The sequence below is a fragment of the Pyrus communis genome, chromosome 1 (assembly GCF_041283825.1).
Source record: "Pyrus communis isolate YQ-2024b chromosome 1, ASM4128382v1, whole genome shotgun sequence".
Lineage (NCBI taxonomy): Eukaryota > Viridiplantae > Streptophyta > Magnoliopsida > Rosales > Rosaceae > Pyrus > Pyrus communis.
In genome coordinates this window covers 1,381,845-1,401,795 of record NC_142565.1, presented here as the reverse complement: position 1 = coordinate 1,401,795, position 19,951 = coordinate 1,381,845, and the positions used below count along the sequence as shown (strand labels likewise).

General features: G+C 37.2%; 3 protein-coding genes across 3 annotated transcripts; 2 read left to right on the top strand and 1 right to left on the bottom strand.

The window, feature by feature from the left end:
* The first annotated feature begins 758 nt into the window (after positions 1 to 758).
* On the top strand, positions 759 to 5,938 carry PTB2 (polypyrimidine tract-binding protein 2). The gene is made up of 11 exons (XM_068459482.2): positions 759 to 958; positions 1,896 to 2,101; positions 2,198 to 2,407; positions 3,298 to 3,360; positions 3,447 to 3,520; positions 3,804 to 3,899; positions 4,113 to 4,170; positions 4,475 to 4,579; positions 4,664 to 4,745; positions 5,085 to 5,197; positions 5,340 to 5,938. Exons 2-11 carry the CDS (start codon positions 1,916 to 1,918, stop codon positions 5,667 to 5,669), a joined length of 1,317 nt encoding a protein of 438 aa, XP_068315583.2. The 5' UTR covers positions 759 to 958; positions 1,896 to 1,915; the 3' UTR covers positions 5,670 to 5,938.
* Positions 5,939 to 7,487: 1,549 nt separating this feature from the next.
* Positions 7,488 to 9,381, top strand: LOC137721065 (uncharacterized). Its single transcript, XM_088691268.1, has 6 exons — positions 7,488 to 7,687; positions 7,799 to 7,919; positions 8,017 to 8,724; positions 8,832 to 8,908; positions 8,997 to 9,098; positions 9,191 to 9,381. The coding sequence occupies exons 1-6, from the start codon at positions 7,545 to 7,547 to the stop codon at positions 9,312 to 9,314; spliced, it is 1,275 nt and encodes a 424-aa protein (XP_088547394.1). The 5' UTR covers positions 7,488 to 7,544; the 3' UTR covers positions 9,315 to 9,381.
* On the bottom strand, positions 9,374 to 12,410 carry LOC137720271 (abscisic acid receptor PYL8). The gene is made up of 4 exons (XM_068459319.2): positions 11,924 to 12,410; positions 11,670 to 11,834; positions 10,705 to 10,920; positions 9,374 to 10,010 (listed from the first exon to the last, which is right to left on the bottom strand). Exons 2-4 carry the CDS (start codon positions 11,826 to 11,828, stop codon positions 9,792 to 9,794), a joined length of 594 nt encoding a protein of 197 aa, XP_068315420.2. The 5' UTR covers positions 11,829 to 11,834; positions 11,924 to 12,410; the 3' UTR covers positions 9,374 to 9,791.
* Positions 12,411 to 19,951: the final 7,541 nt, after the last annotated feature.

Below are 19,951 nucleotides of genomic sequence, written 5' to 3'. Positions count from 1 at the left end.
AGTTCGAAATGGTTCGGTTTAGGTCTTAAACTAGTAGTACGATTGAGGATTTTTTTTTTTTTTTGTGATATTTAATCGTTAGATTCTTTGGTTAAATATGCAATGATCAAGATCCAACAGTTAAAGTTCTCGATGTACTAATATTTCAAAGCATCATAACATTTTCAGTACTTGTTTAGGGCATGTTTACTTACCATGAGAATAAATCGGAATATGAAGGATTAGGCTATGAACAATCTAGCATCACAATTTGAAATGGTTCGATTTAGGTCTTAAACTAGTAGTATGATTCAAGATTTTCTAGTATACTCTGGGATGTTCTATATTATGTGATCTTTAATAGTTAGTAAACACATGAATGTGAATGACATGAATTCCTTTGTAATTCATTCCTTGAAAGTAAATTACGAGCCCTTAGTTTCCGATTTGGTTAAGTTATTTCTTCTAATAACTCATAAGCAATTAACCAAATGCGATATATTATCATATGTCATGGTAGAAGTTCTGACTTGTTTGATAGTTCTTAGATATCATAACGCTTTTATATTATGAAAATCGTTTTTCTCATGTTAAATAGTAAAAGTTAAAACATTTAAGGTAACCAAACACCTGAAAAATGCTTTTACAAGAAAGCACTTATGCCTTTTATATTATCAAAACATAAATAGAAGAAAACAAATACAAAAGGTAGCTAGCATTTCTCTTTCGGGGATAAAAAAAATCCGATTTTATGCAGAACGTTTACCAAATGGTTTCAAAAATAATCTTTCGTTTTTTAGTTAAATGGGCTCGAAGCCCACATTTCAAGTTTTGTAAATCCTTCTCTTTCTTCCTCCCGAAAACATTTTGCTGTACTAAAGCAGGCCAGGTGGGAGTACTGTGAAACGCGGGTACTCAGTCTCAAGAACCCTAATTTGCTGACAATCCATCGAGTTTCTAGTTCCCTTCGATTCTTCAGGTACCCAATTGTCCTCCTTTTTAATCCTTTCGATTTTTTCCCCCAATTTTAATTTTCAATTCGCAATTTTCATATTTCTTTTTGTTTAGTTCGTCTCAAATTTTGCTTTTGCCTTTTCGATTTTTCACTATCGAAATGCATGTATTTACCATTGCTAGCTTGGCTGGGATATTGCACTTGTTATTTGCATTTTTTCACGTTTGTTGGGTTCGAATTTATTGTGAATTATTATAATTTATAAACAAGGTTGAATTTTGAGGACATTGATGTTTTTTCCGTCATGAAAATTTCCTTACTTTGCTTTGCATATGCATTTACAAGCGTTCACAATCAAATATAAAAATAGTTACATGCTTCCATATATATATGTGTGTATATGTAGGGCTTACGTACGGATAGCTACGTAGCCTTTTAAAACATTCCAAATAACTGCCTGATGTTTTGAAAATTAGACGTGTGTTAAATCACCCGCGATGTAAGGAATGATGTGGACAAATATTGAAGCGCGCTTTCACTCCCACATCATTTATGGAGCTCTAAATCTCCAAATCGGCTCCTTTACCCTAAATGACTAAAAGGAGTCGATTTGGGGAAAGGAGAGCTCCATAGATGACACGAGAGTAAAACCCGATTCAATATTTGTCCACGTCGTCACTTAATGCTTGTGATGAATCACTTAACGTTGGTGAGCTAATGGATGTCCAGTTTTCAAATCCTTAGGTTGTTATTTGGAATGTTTTAAATGGTTGAGATCAATCACCTGTAACGGTTGGGCAGTTATGCGTATATATTACGGGCATGAAGTGCAATTTTTCATTGTGTGTAGTTAAGATGAAGAGTAATGAGTTCATTTTCTTGTGATGGAGAATCTAATTATGAAATGCGTCTTGGTGTGGTGATCGGAAGGACTGAGTATTTATCTGGTGTTGTTTTGTAGGTATTGGGTTGGTATACAGAATGGCTTCTGTGTCCAGTCAGCCACAGTTCCGGTACACTCAGCCACCATCTAAGGTGCTTCATTTGAGGAACTTGCCGTGGGAGTGTACAGAGGAGGAATTGATAGAACTGGGAAAACCGTTTGGTAAAGTTGTCAACACAAAGTGCAATGTAGGAGCAAACCGTAACCAGGCATTTATTGAATTTGTGAGTGTAATTTCAGTTTTTTGTTTTGGTTCATTCTGCTTTTAATATATGTTATACTGCTTACATTTTCCTTTAATATTTCATGAATGTTTTTAGGCAGATTTAAATCAAGCTATTGCGATGATATCATATTATGCGTCATCTTCAGAACCTGCTCAAGTAAGAGGGAAAACTGTTTACCTACAGTACTCCAACAGGCAAGAAATAGTGAACAACAAAACTGCCGCGGATGTTGCAGGAAATGTACTGTTAGTAACAATTGAAGGTGCGGATGCACGCCTTGTCAGCATAGATATTTTACACCTGGTAAGCAATTTTGCCTGCTTCCATGTTATAGTTAAAGAGGTAAACATTTCAGTACAAATATATTAGCATTAGGGTATTGTGTTTGGGTTGTAAATCCTCTTGTTCTGGGGTGCTTTTGTTTGACATGAATGTGAATGGATCAGCAGGCCCATTTCAAGAGAAAATCTTCAATGGCAGCTTAGTGCATCGGGAGAAAGAGCACATGTGTGTTTGTCTCCTTTCTCCTTCTCTTAACACTGCCTCTTTCTTCCCTACTCTTCCTCCTCATGATCCTAATTCTACCACTCTAATAGCGTGGACTGCTTTCATTTCTTCTCTTGTGCACCCTGCATATCCCCTTTTTTAATTTATACATGCTCGTTTTATAGAATTTTTGTCTGTTGCTTTGTTTCGTCAGCGTGATTGTCACACACTTTTACGTTATAGTATCTCTCAAGCTTTTAATTGCACCCCCTTTGTAAATTTAGGAGCATGTTATACAAAAACTGGCCATATGCTTTAATGAATTTTGTTAAAAGATTAATCACATCACTCTACCCTTTAACTAAACTGGAAATTCATGGCCCCATAGTTCTGTACACCATTCCAAAGTACTAAAGTTCTATTATATTTTGTAGATAAGATAATGATTTTCAAATATGTTAGTTGAAATATTAAGACACTCCTTAAAAATAAACTCAATGTCACTTTTGTTTTTTAATAGGCTATAAGGAAGTTTTGCTTATAAAGAAAAGAGTAACTATTGTAAGCTTTTTGAAGTTGGAAAAAAAATTGTTTGTTTTTATTATTTGATAATAATTTGTAGAGGGCTTATCTCTGAAAGTTTGTTTTCAAGTTTCTGAAGTGTATTTCCCTATCTATTTTTTCTGAATATTATTCTAGTGATGCAGGTATTTTCAGCTTTTGGGTTTGTGCACAAGATAACTACTTTTGAGAAGACTGCGGGATTCCAGGTCTTTATGGGTTAATTTTCTTCTAAATTTATAACCGGCTTCCAATTCCCTCTCTAAATAATCTCATTTTGTATTCTTCTTTTCAGGCACTGGTGCAATTTTCAGATGCAGAAACTGCCACTTCTGCCAAAACTGCACTGGATTCAAGAATCATCCCTAGGTGACTTTTGTGTTAGTTGTTTTACGTGGTATCAAGTATCAGATTTAAAAATTGTTCACACATATAGGATCTAGTCACCTGTTGGCTATTAGACAGCCTGTAGGGCACGAAAGCTCTCTCGGAAAACAGATTTTTAAACTTTGAGTGTGTTCAAGTGCTATAATCTACATTGGGTGGTGGTTGTTAATATTGCTTTTAGATGATATTTGGTGATGGCGGCTCATTTTCTGCTTGTATTCTTTCTAATATGTGCTGTCTTCTGACTTGTTTTTCTTTGGTACAGGTATCTGCTCCCCGAGCATGTGGGACCATGTACTCTCAGGATAACATATTCTGGGCACACTGATTTGAGTGTGAAATTTCAAAGTCACAGAAGCAGGTATTCACATGTTTGTTTTTGTTATTCCAGTTCCTTGGAAATAATACCTTATTTTATGTTGCACCCTCCTACATTGTTTCTGTATTTATGATGTTTCCTTTTCTTGTAATTATTTAGAAAACAAATAAATAAATAAATCTTTTCTATTATTGGACTGTCTTTATCTCTATGTAGTTGACCATTGTTCTCACTTTACCCATTTTGCTGATTCAGGGACTACACTAATCCTAACCTTCCAGTTGCTCCATCAGCCATAGATGGAAGTGGTCAGGTAATGCAGTGATGGGGGCAAAATCTGTTATTAGATTATATCATGAGGGTGAGGCAGGCAGACATTTCTGTACCAAGGCCCTTATTCATTTCGATCTTGGCATGCTTATCACATAAAATGTTTTGTATTTTTATGAGGTGTTTTTGGTACATCAATAGATTGGGGAAAACAGGAATTCAATTCGTCTGCTGGTGCTCTTTCTAGGAAATACTTGAGACTAGTTCAAATTTGTGATGTAAACTTGTATCTTCGAGCATATTATATCGTACCTCTATTAATAGGGTTCATTGTTTCATCATTGCAGCTACTTGTGGGATTGGATGGGAAAAAGCTAGAACCGGAGAGTAATGTGCTTCTTGCATCCATCGAAAACATGCAGTATGCTGTCACCTTGGACGTTTTACACATGGTATATCTGATTTATTTATGATCGTGTTCTTTTCAACCTTGTGGATTCAATCGCAAACTGATCTTTTCCTTTTCCTGCCACTAGGTCTTTTCTGCTTTTGGGCCTATTCAAAAGATCGCCATGTTTGATAAGAATGGAGGGGTTCAGGCCTTGATTCAATATCCAGGTACCTTTCTACTAGCTCTCTTTCATGGTTTTCAAAATTGGAAAGTAAGGGTTTGATCTGACCTGATTAATCGGGAACCAGCCAGCTGACATGTGTATGGTTGAACCTAAGCCTTACGGATTTTGAACCTACGCCATACTGATTTTGAGCCTAAGCCATACTGATTTTGAGCCTAAGCCCTATGGATTTTGAACCTAAGGCATACTGACTTTAAACCACCTTAGCCTTGCTGAGTGAATGTTAGGTTGTTTATCACCCATGTACATGGTGCTGCGTTTTACAATTCCTGTGGAAGTAACAGCTGATTATACATGGTGCTAATTATGATATGGCGTGCAGATGTTCAGACAGCTGTTGTTGCCAAGGAGGCCTTGGAAGGGCACTCCATATATGATGGAGGGTTCTGCAAGCTCCACATCTCATATTCACGCCATACCGATCTCAGCATAAAGGCAAGTTAAAATATATTCCCCGAAGGTCTCCTGGATTAGTCATTTGCACTTCTTGTTGGTGTTCCATTTTCTTTTTCAACTTTCCCATGATTTTGGGAGACGAGCTGTGCCTAATGTTCTGCGCCTACCATGCTGATTACAGGTGAACAATGATCGGAGCAGAGACTATACAATCCCTACCATTCCAATTGTGGCCGCACAACCGTCAATTCTGGGACAACAGCCAGTTCTTCAGAGTGCCACGGTGCCTCCATACAGCGGGGCTCAGTATGCTGATCAGGCTGTGATGCCTCAGCCTTCTGCAGGGTGGGGACCAACTGTTCCGGCAGTTCCTCAGTCCATGCCGTTTCAGATGCATAATCAACCGTACATGCCACCTGGAACTATACCTATATCTTCTCCTCAAATGGGCCCTGGGATGATGCAGAGTGGTCCGCCGCCTCCGCCCTATCACCATGGTCATGTGCAATGACACCTCTCTTATGGAATTAACCGTTAAAGTTGTCGAATCTCCGGTCATTGGATTATGGAACACCACCTCTGCATATACAAGGAGCATTCGAACAAAGGGAATCTCCCATCTGCAGAAGCCGCCTAATTGCGAAAACTTCATAATCCTGCTTTCTTTTGCTTGAAATTTTGATAGAGAGATTCTGTAAAATCAGTGGGTTTCAAATACTTGATTGTGCTGTTGACTGTTTTAAGGTTTGTTAAGATAATAATATCGACTGTTAGTTTAAATGAGATATATGTGTATGGGACAAGGAAATTAGGCGTTTGCTGCCTGCCTTTGGTCCAAAATTGCAAATTACAATTTTTCTCACCATAGTATTACCGTCTTCTACCGTATAGTTTAGTACTGAATTTTTATAGTAAAAAAAATATATATATATATATATATATATATGATCGGATCCGTAGCATCACTTCTTTTACACAAGCACACATTTTGTAGGCTTGTTTTGTAATGTATTTTAACAATTCGAATTGTCTATTTTTAAGGTCTTACCTTAAAGATCATGCGTATAAAAAATCACTCAAATCCGAAATCATATGAGTTTTAATGAAAAAATATTCTAAAATTGAAAGCTGTTTAATTATCTGATTGTGGCTTGATAAATAGACAACATTAACAATGAAAAGTTTGAAATAATAATTAAAGGCTAAAGCTTTTCAATTTAAGCGAATTTTTGCAAATTGATCTATAAATGATGGTCTACAAAATAAATGGTTGAGATTCTTTTGTGCATCGAGCTAGTAATTAACGCCGTATAAATTTACTAATATAATCATATATAAATCTTACTTAGGTACGATAAGTCTTGTATTTGTTATGAAAATCAAATGACGCAATCTGAATGATTCTATCCAATTTTTCTTAGTCAAGTAAGCCCAATTGTTACTATTTCTTTCCGATTGAAATTTTCCATTTGTTTTTATTTTTAAGTATACGTTTCAAAAAGATCTCCCATCTCCTATCAGCACTAGGAATACCTAAACCGTCGATCACCAAGAAGTCCTGCGGCTTCTACAAAAACAGGAAGAAAAAAAAGCATCACAGCCGAATAGTATAAATAGAGGGAGCCTACGAGGTTTCATTGCATGCAACAAAGGCAAACACCCCCACTTCTCTTCTTCACTTCTTCTGCAGCCTTTCGTCACTGTAAGTCTTTCTTTCCTCAACGTTGAATATTTAGGGTTTGCACTTTTTCTTCTTTGGTTTTTCACTTCGGTGAATCGATGTTATTTATTTATTTTTTACGCTCACGAGTTCTTGCTTTCTGGGAACTACCAAGCAGATGGTTAACTTGCAGAACAAGGGACTCCTAAATACTTCAATTTCCTGCTTGTTTGTATGTTTTTATCTGTTTTTCAACTTACTTTAATTGCTTCTTTTCTCGAGTCTCGTATTTTTTGGCTAGGTTTTAGGAAACCTCGATTCCAAAGAATTCTTGCTGGTTAGAGGTTGATTTGTTGTTTTTTCTTCAGCTCGTGTGTGATTTTTATTTTTTTTCCTTTTACTCTGTGTTTCTTCCGTTCTTTCTGAAATGTGTCGGCATATTATCGAACAAATTAGGGTTTAGGAAAACTTGTGATTTTCCCCATTCTGCAAGTACACATATATATAGCAAGTACACATATATATAGGGTGACCCAAGCCAATAAGGCTCATAGCTTTGCGAGGGTCGGGAGATAAATTGTACTTAAATTGATGTGTCGTCTTTGTTAAACTATTGATAATCTCTGCATCAAATCATATTAATTTGCATTTTTCACTTTTGGATTGCAGGTCAGAAATTGTGCTTTTATAAAAAGCTAGGTTCAATAGTTCACAGTTCGGGAAAAGATGGGAGCACTTTGTGATCCTAGTGAAGCCGAATTGGACTTCCTTCAACAAAGGCTGTTATTCAAAGAACGCTTTCGAACCAATCATATGAAGGAATCGGGGTCTGCTAATGATTGTCCGAACGATAAGAATACAAGTGACAAGTAAGTTTTTCTTTCTTTTCAGATTTTCATCGACGAGGAAGGAATTGATAGTGCTGCATTTGGTTTTGAGATGGATGAGTTTTTTGACACATAATGCCTTCATTCTTGCAGCTTCGGAACATTCTTTGGACCCTCACAACCTACCATATCGCGAAGAGTGCTCGAAGAAAGAAAAGTACTAATGCCAGGATTAACGAATTTGGCATCCAAGGTCAGAAATTCTGATGATCAGGTATGCAACTATCAATGAAACCAATTGTCATGAAATTTATTTGCATCCTGACATAAGTGCGTAACTTTTCACATCAGTATTTCAATTTCTTATCTAGGGTAAAAAGAGCCTGAAGAGCCCTTCCTCAACTACAACAAGGTCTGGTTCGACAATGAAAAATATAAAGGTATCCCGCGATTACTCCTTTTTGTTGTCAAAGGAAGCAGAACCACCGGCAACTTCAAAAGGGGAGTCTGGACTCGGTAAAGATTCTATCTTGAATTCAAGCAATGCAAGGACTCCGGTTTCTGGTACGAATAGAGCTCCTTTGGCGAAGATGAAGCCTGAAAAGAAGCAACCTTTGGATGATAAAGAGAGACATCATGAGAAGAGACGGTATTTGATGCCAAAGCAGTCTTCCTTGCAACGTAAGGCTCCGAAAGTGAATGAAACTTCTTCAACGAAGTCACTGCCTGCATCGAAGAAACAATTGGAACAACGAAAGGATTTGCATCAACGTACGAAACTAAAACCAAAGCCAGATAAAACTCGGTCTCCTCCACAACAAGAGAATTCAACGAAGTCACTGCCTGCATCGAAGAAACAATTGGAGCAACGAAAGTTTTTGCATCAACCTGCGAAAGCAACACTGAAGCCAGATGATAAAACTCAGTCTCCTCCGCAACGACAGAATCTTGATAGGTGCAAAGCCTCGTCATCAAAGCTACCATCTTCGACAAAGCACGACATTAAAAAAGAAAAGCAAATCCTCCAACCCAATAACACAAGAGTGATGCCGAAACAGCAAAACTCCTCGAAAATTAAGGTTCTTTCTCACTGACATGCATTCATATTTTCCATTCATTTGTTTGTTCATATTTCTTTCCATCATTCTGCGACGAAGCTCATGAATTTCTCTGCATCGAATTTCAGCAGATCAAACGTGATGTGGTGGAGAGTTCTTATGATCACAAAGTTGACGTTTCTTCTATGATCCAATCAATTTTTAGGTAAGAATTCTGTCTTTATGTTTTGATTTCTTGGTTTACACTTCTCATGTTTCGTATTATCTTAATATTTTGGGTTGTGGTTTTTCAGACGTAAACGTAAGCATATTCGGGAGGAATATTCCGATTCCGACAATGATGACGCTGCAATGGTTTCCACCTTTGACGATATTATTAGAGAAGAGAACAGGAGGTGCCATTTTACTTTTCCTCTTCAAGTAATGAATTACATTAACTTAGTTGCATATTTACGTGCAAAATTTAAGTGTGCCACTCTTTTGACAGTACTAAAATTGCTAGGAAGGAGGATGAAATCGAGCGTCTACGGCTCGAAGAAGAGAAGCAAGAGAGGTTAAGAAAAGCAAAGAAGCAGAAGCTGAAAGCATACAAAAGCGATTCCAACTCTTGATGTAAATGACCTAATTGATAGATAAAAGTACGAAACTTTTATGTTGAAATCCACACTGCTTTTGAAATCCGGCTAACCACTCGCCAAACTTTAACATAAAATGCAATCAGAAGCAAATGTACAAATGCCGTCTCTCGGCACATATATACACAACCAAAATCATACCACCGAAACAGAACCCGAAATTCACAGAGAACCTAGTCCGCTTTTTTCTTCCTGTACTTTTCATCCGCGAAAGGGTTACAGAAACCTTCATCACGGATGTGGTTCTTAAGATCCTAAACACAGGAAGTTTACCAATCTAATTTTTTTGTACTGATGGAAAACAAGGGAAACAAAAATATGAGCGTGTTTCGCGTGTGTGAAATGGAAGTGTACAACTGCCTGTCCGTCTCCAAAACCTCCGAGTTAGGAAAGCCTCGGCAGCTTCATCCATTGCAGTCTCTGGCCGCCAACATGTGCTATCGGTTCCAATTTTCAGAGCCGATCAATTGGCTCAGTTTGGTCCTGTACTGCAAGTCGCTCTGAGACGTCAGAAAGAGATTTGAGATTGCATTGGATCAAAGCTTCAACAAAGTAGCAGGTCTCATCCTTGGTGTTCCCTTCAGGAATGTCAACTACAAATGACTCAATCACCAGAGTCCCCGGTCTTCCGTCAATTATCTCTGGATGGAGGGAGATGATTGAAGAGTAGTTCTGGGAAAAAAATAATAAGAACAAGTTAAATATACATAGGCTGGTTGCATAATAGCAGAACAAAAGGATAAACCGAAAACAAGGACTCCACATTGAGTTCGGAGATCCACTGATCCAAAATATTATAGGAGGATCAGTTTTCGGCTCAGAGGCTTGTAAACAGGCCTACTTTAGTCAACAGGGCATCACCCTCGTTGCTGCTTAGTGCAGATAGCGTGAGAGTTTTATGGTTAGCCCTAAGGATTGATATATGTGTAACCATTCATATATATATATATATATATATATATATATATATATATATATATATTTATATTATCAGTAGGATTCAAGTCAATAACCTCCAAATTCAACCTTATGCCATCCAAGTACCAATTTTGAACTTAGAGACTGATGCCAGTGGTCACTGATTAAAAGGAACAAGGAACCAACACCGTAAATTTAAATTTTGTGCGGCCAAAGCTGAAGCCTGTTTCAGGAAATCTTTTTCTGTTTCCATTAAATTTTGATGAGATCAAGTTCAACGGGCCCAAAAACTTCAAAACTAAAATGCAGAGACTCCGGTGAACAGAGAACTTCATATTAAAATCTTGTGAACCAGTTAACCTTTTAGCTTGTATGCTCAGAAATGTGCAACCAAATAAAAGGAAAAGATAAGCATGTGCTGGATTATAAAAGGAAAGAATCTCCATACCCTGAGTCTGTGATCCCCACCAATTATTTTAATGCTAAGAATATGCTCGTCATCGTCAAGAAGTTCCAATCTCTCAGTACTTGTTGTGGCAGGAAGCCCAGACTTAACATCAACTTCTCTGAGACTTCCAATCTCAAGATTTCCCTGCACCACACACCTGCTGACAAATGGCTTATACTTTTGCGGTTGATCAAATTGTCTTACCAACGACCAAACCTGAAGAGAAACAAAACAATTCACATTCCGGAAAAGGGATAACCAAAAAACATATTTATACTAATACAGTAGTTTCATGTCAACCATCCAGAGATGCAGCATTGCACTCAATATTTATTGGCAAACAATCGTTGCAGTTATCCTGCCCATTCTCAAAGAGGATCTCTCTCAAATACACCTTAATCTTCCAGTTTCCTGGAAACAAGGTATTAAAAACAATCGAACATTAAACAAAAAAAGCAGTAATTACATTTCTGAGCCAACGAACAAGAACATAAAAAAAAACCCCAAAAAAGCAATCAAAATTTCCTTTTTTTCTCTGTTTCTCCTTAATTTTCTTAACTACACGCACAGAGACGCCGTGATAGAAGAACTACAATGACCTAATCGATTGACACCCCCACATTAACGTAGGCAAAATCATTAAGCAACCCAACCGAAACACGACGGATCAAAACCAGACGCTCTCCAAAAATGCAATCAAACATGTCCTTAAGGAAAAAGAACAATACTTTACAGACCAAAAAGAGCAAAAACAATCGGAAATCGAATCCCGGTAACCCCAGTTTCACAAACCTCAACTCCCAAATCAAACTCCAAATCCAATTGTAACATAAACACCCACCTACCTGTATGTTACATGCATGATATTTACATTCCAATATACAAATCCCAGATCAAACAAATCAAAAATCCTGGAGCTTCATAGATAGATAGATATCCACAGAGAGAGAGAGAGAGAGATGTACAAGATGGACAGGGGCTTTGATGTGCCTGACGAGAGTAGATGTACACTGATGGTCGTTAAGGTCGTGCTTGTGGTGCCTCCGAATGTAGTCGTTCACTATCCCGCCAAAACCACCTCCTCCTCCGCCGCCTCCTCCGCCTCCATTACTATTCCCATTCATCTTCCTCTAAACCAATCACAACACTTTCGATCAAAACCAACAAAAACAAATCACCTTTCACAATAAACCAACCAATCAAGCATTCATAAACTCACCAATCCCACGGCCTTATCTTCCTCCTTCAAGCTCTAAACTTTCCGTCTGCAATTCCAATATTGGTTGAGAGAGCGAGAGAGTCAACCCCGTTCGACTCCGTCGGACTCGATCAAAGCTTGGGATTGTGAAAGGAGGAAGTTAGGTCGCTAGTGAGAGAGAAAAGTGTCCAAGGACCCGATTCGACTCTGTCAAAGCTTGGGAGTGTGAAAGGAAGAAGTTAGGTCGCTGGTGAGAGAGAGGAGACTCACCGCCATAGAAGATAGAGAAGAAGCGCCTCAGGCCTCCCCATCATCCCCATCACCTATCTCAACTCCTTCCTAATAAATTAATACTTTAAAACGCCCAACCAAACAAAAAATAGACCTCCAACTTTAAGTTAGCAATTACCTTTGTCTGTTATTGCAACTTGCATTAAATTATACTTTTCTTGTCTTGCAAATGCCTATCTTCTGGGAGAGATTTGTCAATGTGTTCTGAATATGCGATGGTAGCTACGATACGTCATATGTCATTATAAAAACGGAGGGGATTTTTTTTTTTTTTTTTTTGAAATGTCACTTCAGTTATATAATGACATATGACGTATGTGCTCATGTTTCGAGCACACTAAAAAATCTCTTCTATTTTAAAAGGTAAATGTGAACATGTCATCACTCCTTGCCTGCTTCTGAGGATTTTGTTTTTCTATGACTAAATTGTCCTCTAAGGTTGCTTGATTTACGCTTCCAATTTACTTGACTGTTGCGTAAGGGTTTTGGTATGGCAACGTGACCGGTTGGATGGTTTACAGTGGGCACCAGTCGCACTATAAATGGTTTAACTCCCATCTCTTATGAGTGTGGCCTCCAATAGGTCAAGTTATCTTTACTAAAGTTTATCTCCTCACAATGTCATTGTAGAGCTAAATTCATAGTTGATCGTGCATGATTATGTGTTTAGTTTCCTCACGTGACAATACTTGATTCACCACAATGACTCCTGAATGTAGGTAAGTTAAGAATATATATTGTTGTTGTCATTGTTAATTGATGAAGCAATCTTAAGAGAATTCCGCTATTGAGATTATTAATTGATGAAGCAATCTTAATAGAATTCCGCTATTGAGATTATGTCGTTAATTAATGTTCTTAGTATAATCATACTTCTCTTATAGTAATGAGAGAGGCCCTAAATCCGTAGTCCCTCGCCCGTTTGATTGTAAGAAGTATTGTCCCAAAATATTAATTGGCCTTAGGTTACTAACTTTGTTCACTAGCCATTGTAATTTGTAGACCAGGCCAAGGGCAAAGTAGTATTTATAAAATCTCCCAATTCAGTTTATGTCAAGTTAGACTACTATTCAATTAGGATCCTCTTATATTTAAACTGTTGCGATTATGCCACGTTTACATCTTGTTTTAAACTTTTTATATATAGAGAATAAAAAATAAAATAAAATAAAGTGTGAGATGATAGAATGGAAATAGATGGTAATAGGAGAGAAGAGAATCTCACTCCATTCAATTGAATAATGAATTAAAGGTCATTTACTAGTTTGATTCTTACAATAAATAAAGTATATTGCTTTTGTTTAGCTTATAGTGGCCCTTGCCCTAAAGAGTTAGGGTCACATGGCCTTGAAGGAATAATGGATAACACCAATGGTCTTATGTACTATGCTATATATTTTTATGGGAGCTTTAAGACAAACACTCAAATATATTTCATACAACTTCACTAGCTTTGTATTATTCTAAGGAAAGATAAAAGTTTGAATTCCGATAAACTTAGTCCAAAAACAAGTAAACGAAAATTTGAAAATTCCAATCGTGCCCCCAATAGACTTATTACTTAACAAAGCCAAAACTATAGACTGACATCATCTATAAAAACTTCAAATTGATTTTAGATCTGTGAAAATATTTTTGCACTTCTACAAGATTAGTTCATAATTCATGCACTTCTGTAAGATAAGAAAAAATAAGAGAGAGAATGGCGAAGAAGATGGAGGAGGAGAAAGAAAGAGGGAGAGAGAGAAAAAAGATAAGGAGGATGAGGGGGAGAGAGAGAGAGGGCGATAGAAGAGGGAGAGAGATAAGGACAAGGATTGTCTGCCCTTCCACTTATGTGTCCTTCTGTTTTGTGTGATCACAGTTAAGCCACGTCAACATTTTATATTGTTTTTTTTTTATAGAGATAATAAGACAAAAATGAATAGTAATATAAAATGTTGATGTGGCTTAACCGTGACCACACAAACAGGAGAGCACCGAAAGTAGGACGGCAGACAATTCTTGTCTGAGAGATAAAGGTAAGGAGGAGGAGAGAGAAAGAAAATGACAAAGAAAAAAAATGAAGAGAGAGAAAGAAACAATATAAATAAAGAAATAAAGACTCATCTTTCAATTTTAGAGATATAAAATTATCACTGTAATAGCAATTGAAAAAACAATCATGACATTACATGTCACGTAAATAAATTTTATTCATCTCTGAAATAAATAAAAAACTTAGTATTTCTCCAAAATATAGTCTTACAATTTGAATATATGTGTAATTATTCTTGTTTTTATATTACACTCCAACGAAGATCATTAATCTGAATTTTGAAAACAACGCAACGTTCATTGCACTTACGAAAGAACCAAATAATCGAATACAAAATTTCAAACGCAAAAACGTTTCCAACTATTTAAACTACAAATTCGTTAATTTAATCGGACATATAAATGTTCATTGCACGGACGAAAATAGAGAACTTTGACTTTTGGAATAATATTATTTTGGTTTTGTTTTCTTAAGTAATTGAAACTCAACCAAAAACTTAAAGGTCAAGGCACTCTTTAGAGTAGTATTAAATCTTAATTACTCTTATAATTTTTTTTTTTTTAATTTTTTCTTTATTATTTTAAGCAGGTGCCTCAAATATTCTCTGGAACTTGGGGTTTTGCAGGATATGTGATTATGACATTTTATCGTACATCATGCGATCAGTTTTCGTTAAATACTATTTATATTTTATTTTAAATTTTAAATAATTTATAACCGTACGATTTACGATGAACGATGATGATTACAAGATTCTCCGAATCTCTAGAAAAGGATTTCCATATTCTCTATTATCGTTATTTGTTTATGAGATGGGTCCCGCGGGCCCGAAAGCAGCTGTCCATTTCCGACGTGCATGAATGCACGTGGGGATTCGAAGCACACGGCGCGCACATTCTTACTGAGAAAGGCGGAACCATGGAGTCCATATCACGCTCTAAACGAGAGCGTGGGGTTGTGTGGAGGGGAGGCTTCCGTTACTCGGCAAAGTGTGAGCGGAAGGTGAGCTGCTTGCTGCATCCCTACACGTGCAGGTGAGGATAAAAAGATGGGTTATGGTCGTAATTTACGTGAGGAAATTAATAGGGGTCATGGGTCTGGGTCAGACCAGAAAAATTAAATATGGTCATGGGTTGTGTGTGAGATTATGAACTGCCAAATTTATTTTAAAATAAAGATTTTTATTCAAAATAATTTTAAAAATTTGTATAACTCCTTATTATGGTCTTTGAGATTTTAATTGATATAAGTGTTTCTTGAAGGTGTCTACCGTCAATTATTTTAACATTTTTTGTGAGAAATCTCCATAATTGAGAGAATTTTTGTCAAATTAACTCATCTTTTAAAATTTTTTTACACATGAACCTTTTTAAATAAAAAGCCCGAAAATATTTGATTGTCTGGATTCTTTGGCATGGGTTTAATCCATTGGGTTGGCTTACATCTTTGTATTCAACCAACCATTGTCGGTAAAAACTAAAACTATCTTGTCTGACTTTTATGAAATTTATTTCATTCTTAATTGAGCTTAATTTTCGTATGAAAGTGACATGACATAAAATGGTAAACCAATAAACCAAAACTTATGAATGCAGAAAAGAATATCAATTAGCTTTTGGTTTAGGTGTAGACGTCATATTTAGCTAACACATACCATAAATTTTTCGGCGTATCCGAGACACGTGATAATATACTGTATGCAATTACGTAATTGAAAGGACACTTAAAATAAAATAATTTTTTTTTATCCAGTTATACAATGACAAATAATGTACCATGTCGCGTTCCAAACTCACTGAAAAATTTCCCCACACAGACCAAAAGATGAAATATGTTTGTGATGATTTTAATTCCTAAAAGCTAATTCTGACTAATGACTACATTGTAATGAGAAAAAACTTACATTAAATAAGAAGGCCAGCTACATGATAGTATTCCGGACTATTCATGTGGCGTCATTGTGATGGTGCAACTCTATTGTAAATGGAAAAATGTTATGGAGATAATATTTTTCGACCATTTTGTAAATAACATGATGTGACGGTTGATAATTGGACTTTATTTTTATTGGTTTAAAGAAAAAATTCAACCATAAATCATCATATCACGTGATCTAAAAAGATATCCTCTTTAGCATCATCCTTGTAAATGTATTATCTCATTACAAAAATATATTTGTAAAACATTATATAGTTTGTCATACAAAAAAAAAAAAAAAAAATACCAAATTCTATCGGGTGTTTTTGCTAACTTGCAATTATCTGGAAAAAAAGAAGTACGAGGGATATTATTTTGAACTGTCATCTAATTACAACAGTTAACAAATTAACGTTGGTATGAATTATAATTAGTTACCTAATCGGGTTTATGCACACCAATGGGTCCCGTGTGTGTGACATCCCGTCCCGAGATTATTAACGTACGTGTGAAATGACGAATTTGCCCCTAGTTCATTTCCGTCATGTTGTTTGGTTGTTTTGTGTGGTGTTGGCATGTGTTGGGCCACACACACACACATTCACACTCCCTCTCTCTCTGCCTTCCTCCCTGTCTCTCCCGTGTTCCCATTTCCCTTCCCTTTTCACTGTGTACGTACGGACTAACACACAACCACACCAAATCGTCACAGATCGAAGGAACCAATTACATCTTTGAACTCGTGAGGCTCGTGCGAGTGTAACCATACCATTTTCAGGTAAGAAATCCGTCGTTTTCACGTCGATTCGACGATGTCCGTTTTGAGCACTATTCATGCAAACATTAATCTAGCTTGTTTTTGGAATTTTGAAGCTTATAGATGTCTTAGTGAGGTCCTAAGGAGCATCGGAGTACTTCGTTGGACGAATTTGGACGTCGGAATAGCTTGGTTCGAAGTTGGCCGGTTTTTGGATTGTGTGGACAGGTATGATTGCGTGATTTTTAGCCCTTAAAACTTGTTTAGATGTGTTCTACTAGTCCTAGGCTTCAATTTGGTGCAAAAATCATGAAAAATGGTTGAAAAACGAGTGAGAAAACACGGTGGGAAGTTTTTCCAGTTTTCCGGCGCCGTCGCCTCGCCGGAGGTTCGCCGGAGAAGGTGACGGAATATTCCTGACGCCGTTAACGGAATCTGTCAAAACTGACGGAATATTCCTAACGGCGTCAGTTGACGCCGTCAGCGTGCCAGGCACGTGCGGCGGAGGAAAATTTTTCTAAAAATATGGTTGTGATCCTGAGGTTGTGTAGAGCACGTTGGTATATTCATTTGTCCAAATTGAGCATTGTATGAGAAGTTATTACGAAAGTTAGGTTATGTGCTTTAAAGTTAACGTTTTTATAGCTATTTCGCATATAGGTGACACGTACCCCGAGGACGAGCGTGCACACGCGAGGCAGGGGGGCTACGACCCTTCCACATACCAGTGAGTGGGCTTTTGGTTTTCCGTATATACCTATATACTATATTTTTTCCCAGAAATTGAATAAATGTTTATTAGTTTATGCCATGCATTACATTATCGTCATTCATGCATCGTTGGTTATGTTAGTAGTTGCATATACATATACATATGCATATTGGGTGCCGTGGATGCACAGGTAAGTGTCAGGTAAGCGTTATGCTCGTTTATGTTTCAGTAGTGGTTTGAGATAGTTAGAGAGCTCATAACCTGCACCCCCGGTGTTAGTGCTCCCGCCCAGAGTAGGGCACAGTCCTTCACGTGATGTTCACCTCCCGCACCACACGCTCAGCTTGGATCCAAGTTAGGTGCACAGTCCTGTTGTACAGACCACTATAGGTGGTTCCGACTCGTAGGTGACCCGCGATTATTCGCACAGCCTTCACGTGATCGTAGCACTAGAGCGTATATATGTATTACACCCAGGCCTGTCGTACAGACCACTTTAGGTGATTCCGACTCGTGGGCAGGTTCAGATATTAAGATTGAGATTTGAGCTCTATATGCAGCCGTACAGGTCACGTTAGGTGACTCCGGCTACCAGATTATATGTTATGATCATGATTATACCTGGGCACTTGCATATCATTATGAGATTTCGGCATGGCATATTATTTGAGCATGTTTGACATATGTATTATGCGTATATATATTTTCTGGGAAGTATACAGGTTTTACGGCGAGGGGTTAGAAAGTATTTTGTAAATGGTTTTCGAAAGATTTGTTTTTGCCCACTCACGCTTTTGTTTTGCGCCCCTCCAGGTTCTAGTTGAGTAGCAGTTCCGGTGGTTTCCCAGAGGGCTTTTCCGGCACTTCTGACAGACACCCATCATAGTAGGGTCACCTTCGGGTGTACTATTGTCGCATATTTTCTTTTGGACTGCTGTAGATTTGCTCTGAATTTGTGACTCACACGCTAGCACTTGTATTAGTACATTGTATGCTAGTTAGTTTTTAATTATTCGTACTTTATATTACTATCTTATTAGCTTCCGCACGTGCACATGGCTACGTCACCTTCGTGTGATGGCCAGCACGCCCTAATCTCGGTCGGGGTGTGTCAGTGTGTCTTCGCCGGATCCTTTTTTTAAGGATCCTAGGATCCCGTGATCTCACATGTTTATTGTATATCGTACGGTTAATTTTTGTCAATTACTATTCATATTTAATTTTAAATTTTAAATTTTGAAATAATTTCTGATCGCACGATGTACGATGAACGGATGAGATCACGGGAGGATCCTTTTCCTAAATGTATCGAATCATTGCATGAGTTCTGCTTTAGAGACACAATCACCCAGTAATGTGCTTTCGCGTGTGATTAGCAGCTTAATTTCGACAAACAGTGGTCATACTCATGACTTTGTCTTACTTATTACCAATACAGTCTAAGCACCAAATCCTAATGCCTAAATGGGAAGCCTGAAAGCTAAGTAAAAAGTGTTCGTATCCAGACACAAAACAATTTAATAGCTTTAACTAAGACACTTAAATGATAAAGTCTATTGGAAAGTGTTATTAGCACTCTAAAAATCTCATTATACACTCCTCACAAATGTATTTTTCTTTCTTAATATAGAAAGTTTGGAGTGTAGAATAAGATTTTTGGAATGCTAATAACAATTTCCAATCTATTTACCAATTATCTTCTGGCTTAGTTGTATTTGTCTCACTTAAGTACAAGAAGTTTTTTTTCCCCGACGCCTGAAGTATCCACACCCCAAAGGGATGACTAATCTTTATTGGGTCCCGAAAAGGCTAAAGGTATTTCAGCTCATATCTAGCCACAATTAAATAACATATGTCCTCCCAAAGCTTTAAATTAGATAATCATTCATGTTTTTTTTTTCAATTTCGTGCATCAAACTCAGAACGAGGGAGCATAATTGACTTGAAATTCTACTGCATTTCCACTGAAGATTTGGGAAATTAACGTGGGCTTGATTTTGGGACAAGTTCAATAAATTATACTGTTTAGTTTATCATCAGATATATCTTGTTTACTGCATTAGGGCCAACATACTGGTTGTGTTTGTAGGAGAACGTTGTAGCCATTTAGGGCAACCCATATCCAATTATCCATGCGTGCAGGACTGTACTCACTTCCTTACCTTGAGTGACACTTGTCAGATTCTAAATTCCAAGGACATGAAGACTTAGCTCTAGTTTAGTACTGAAGTGATTCTGAAAAAAATGGTTATAAAAAAAAACTGGGAGCTTTTTTATATTTGGTAAACATTCAGTTTCAGTTTTTTTTTTCACAGTTTTGGATGAAAAAAAGCT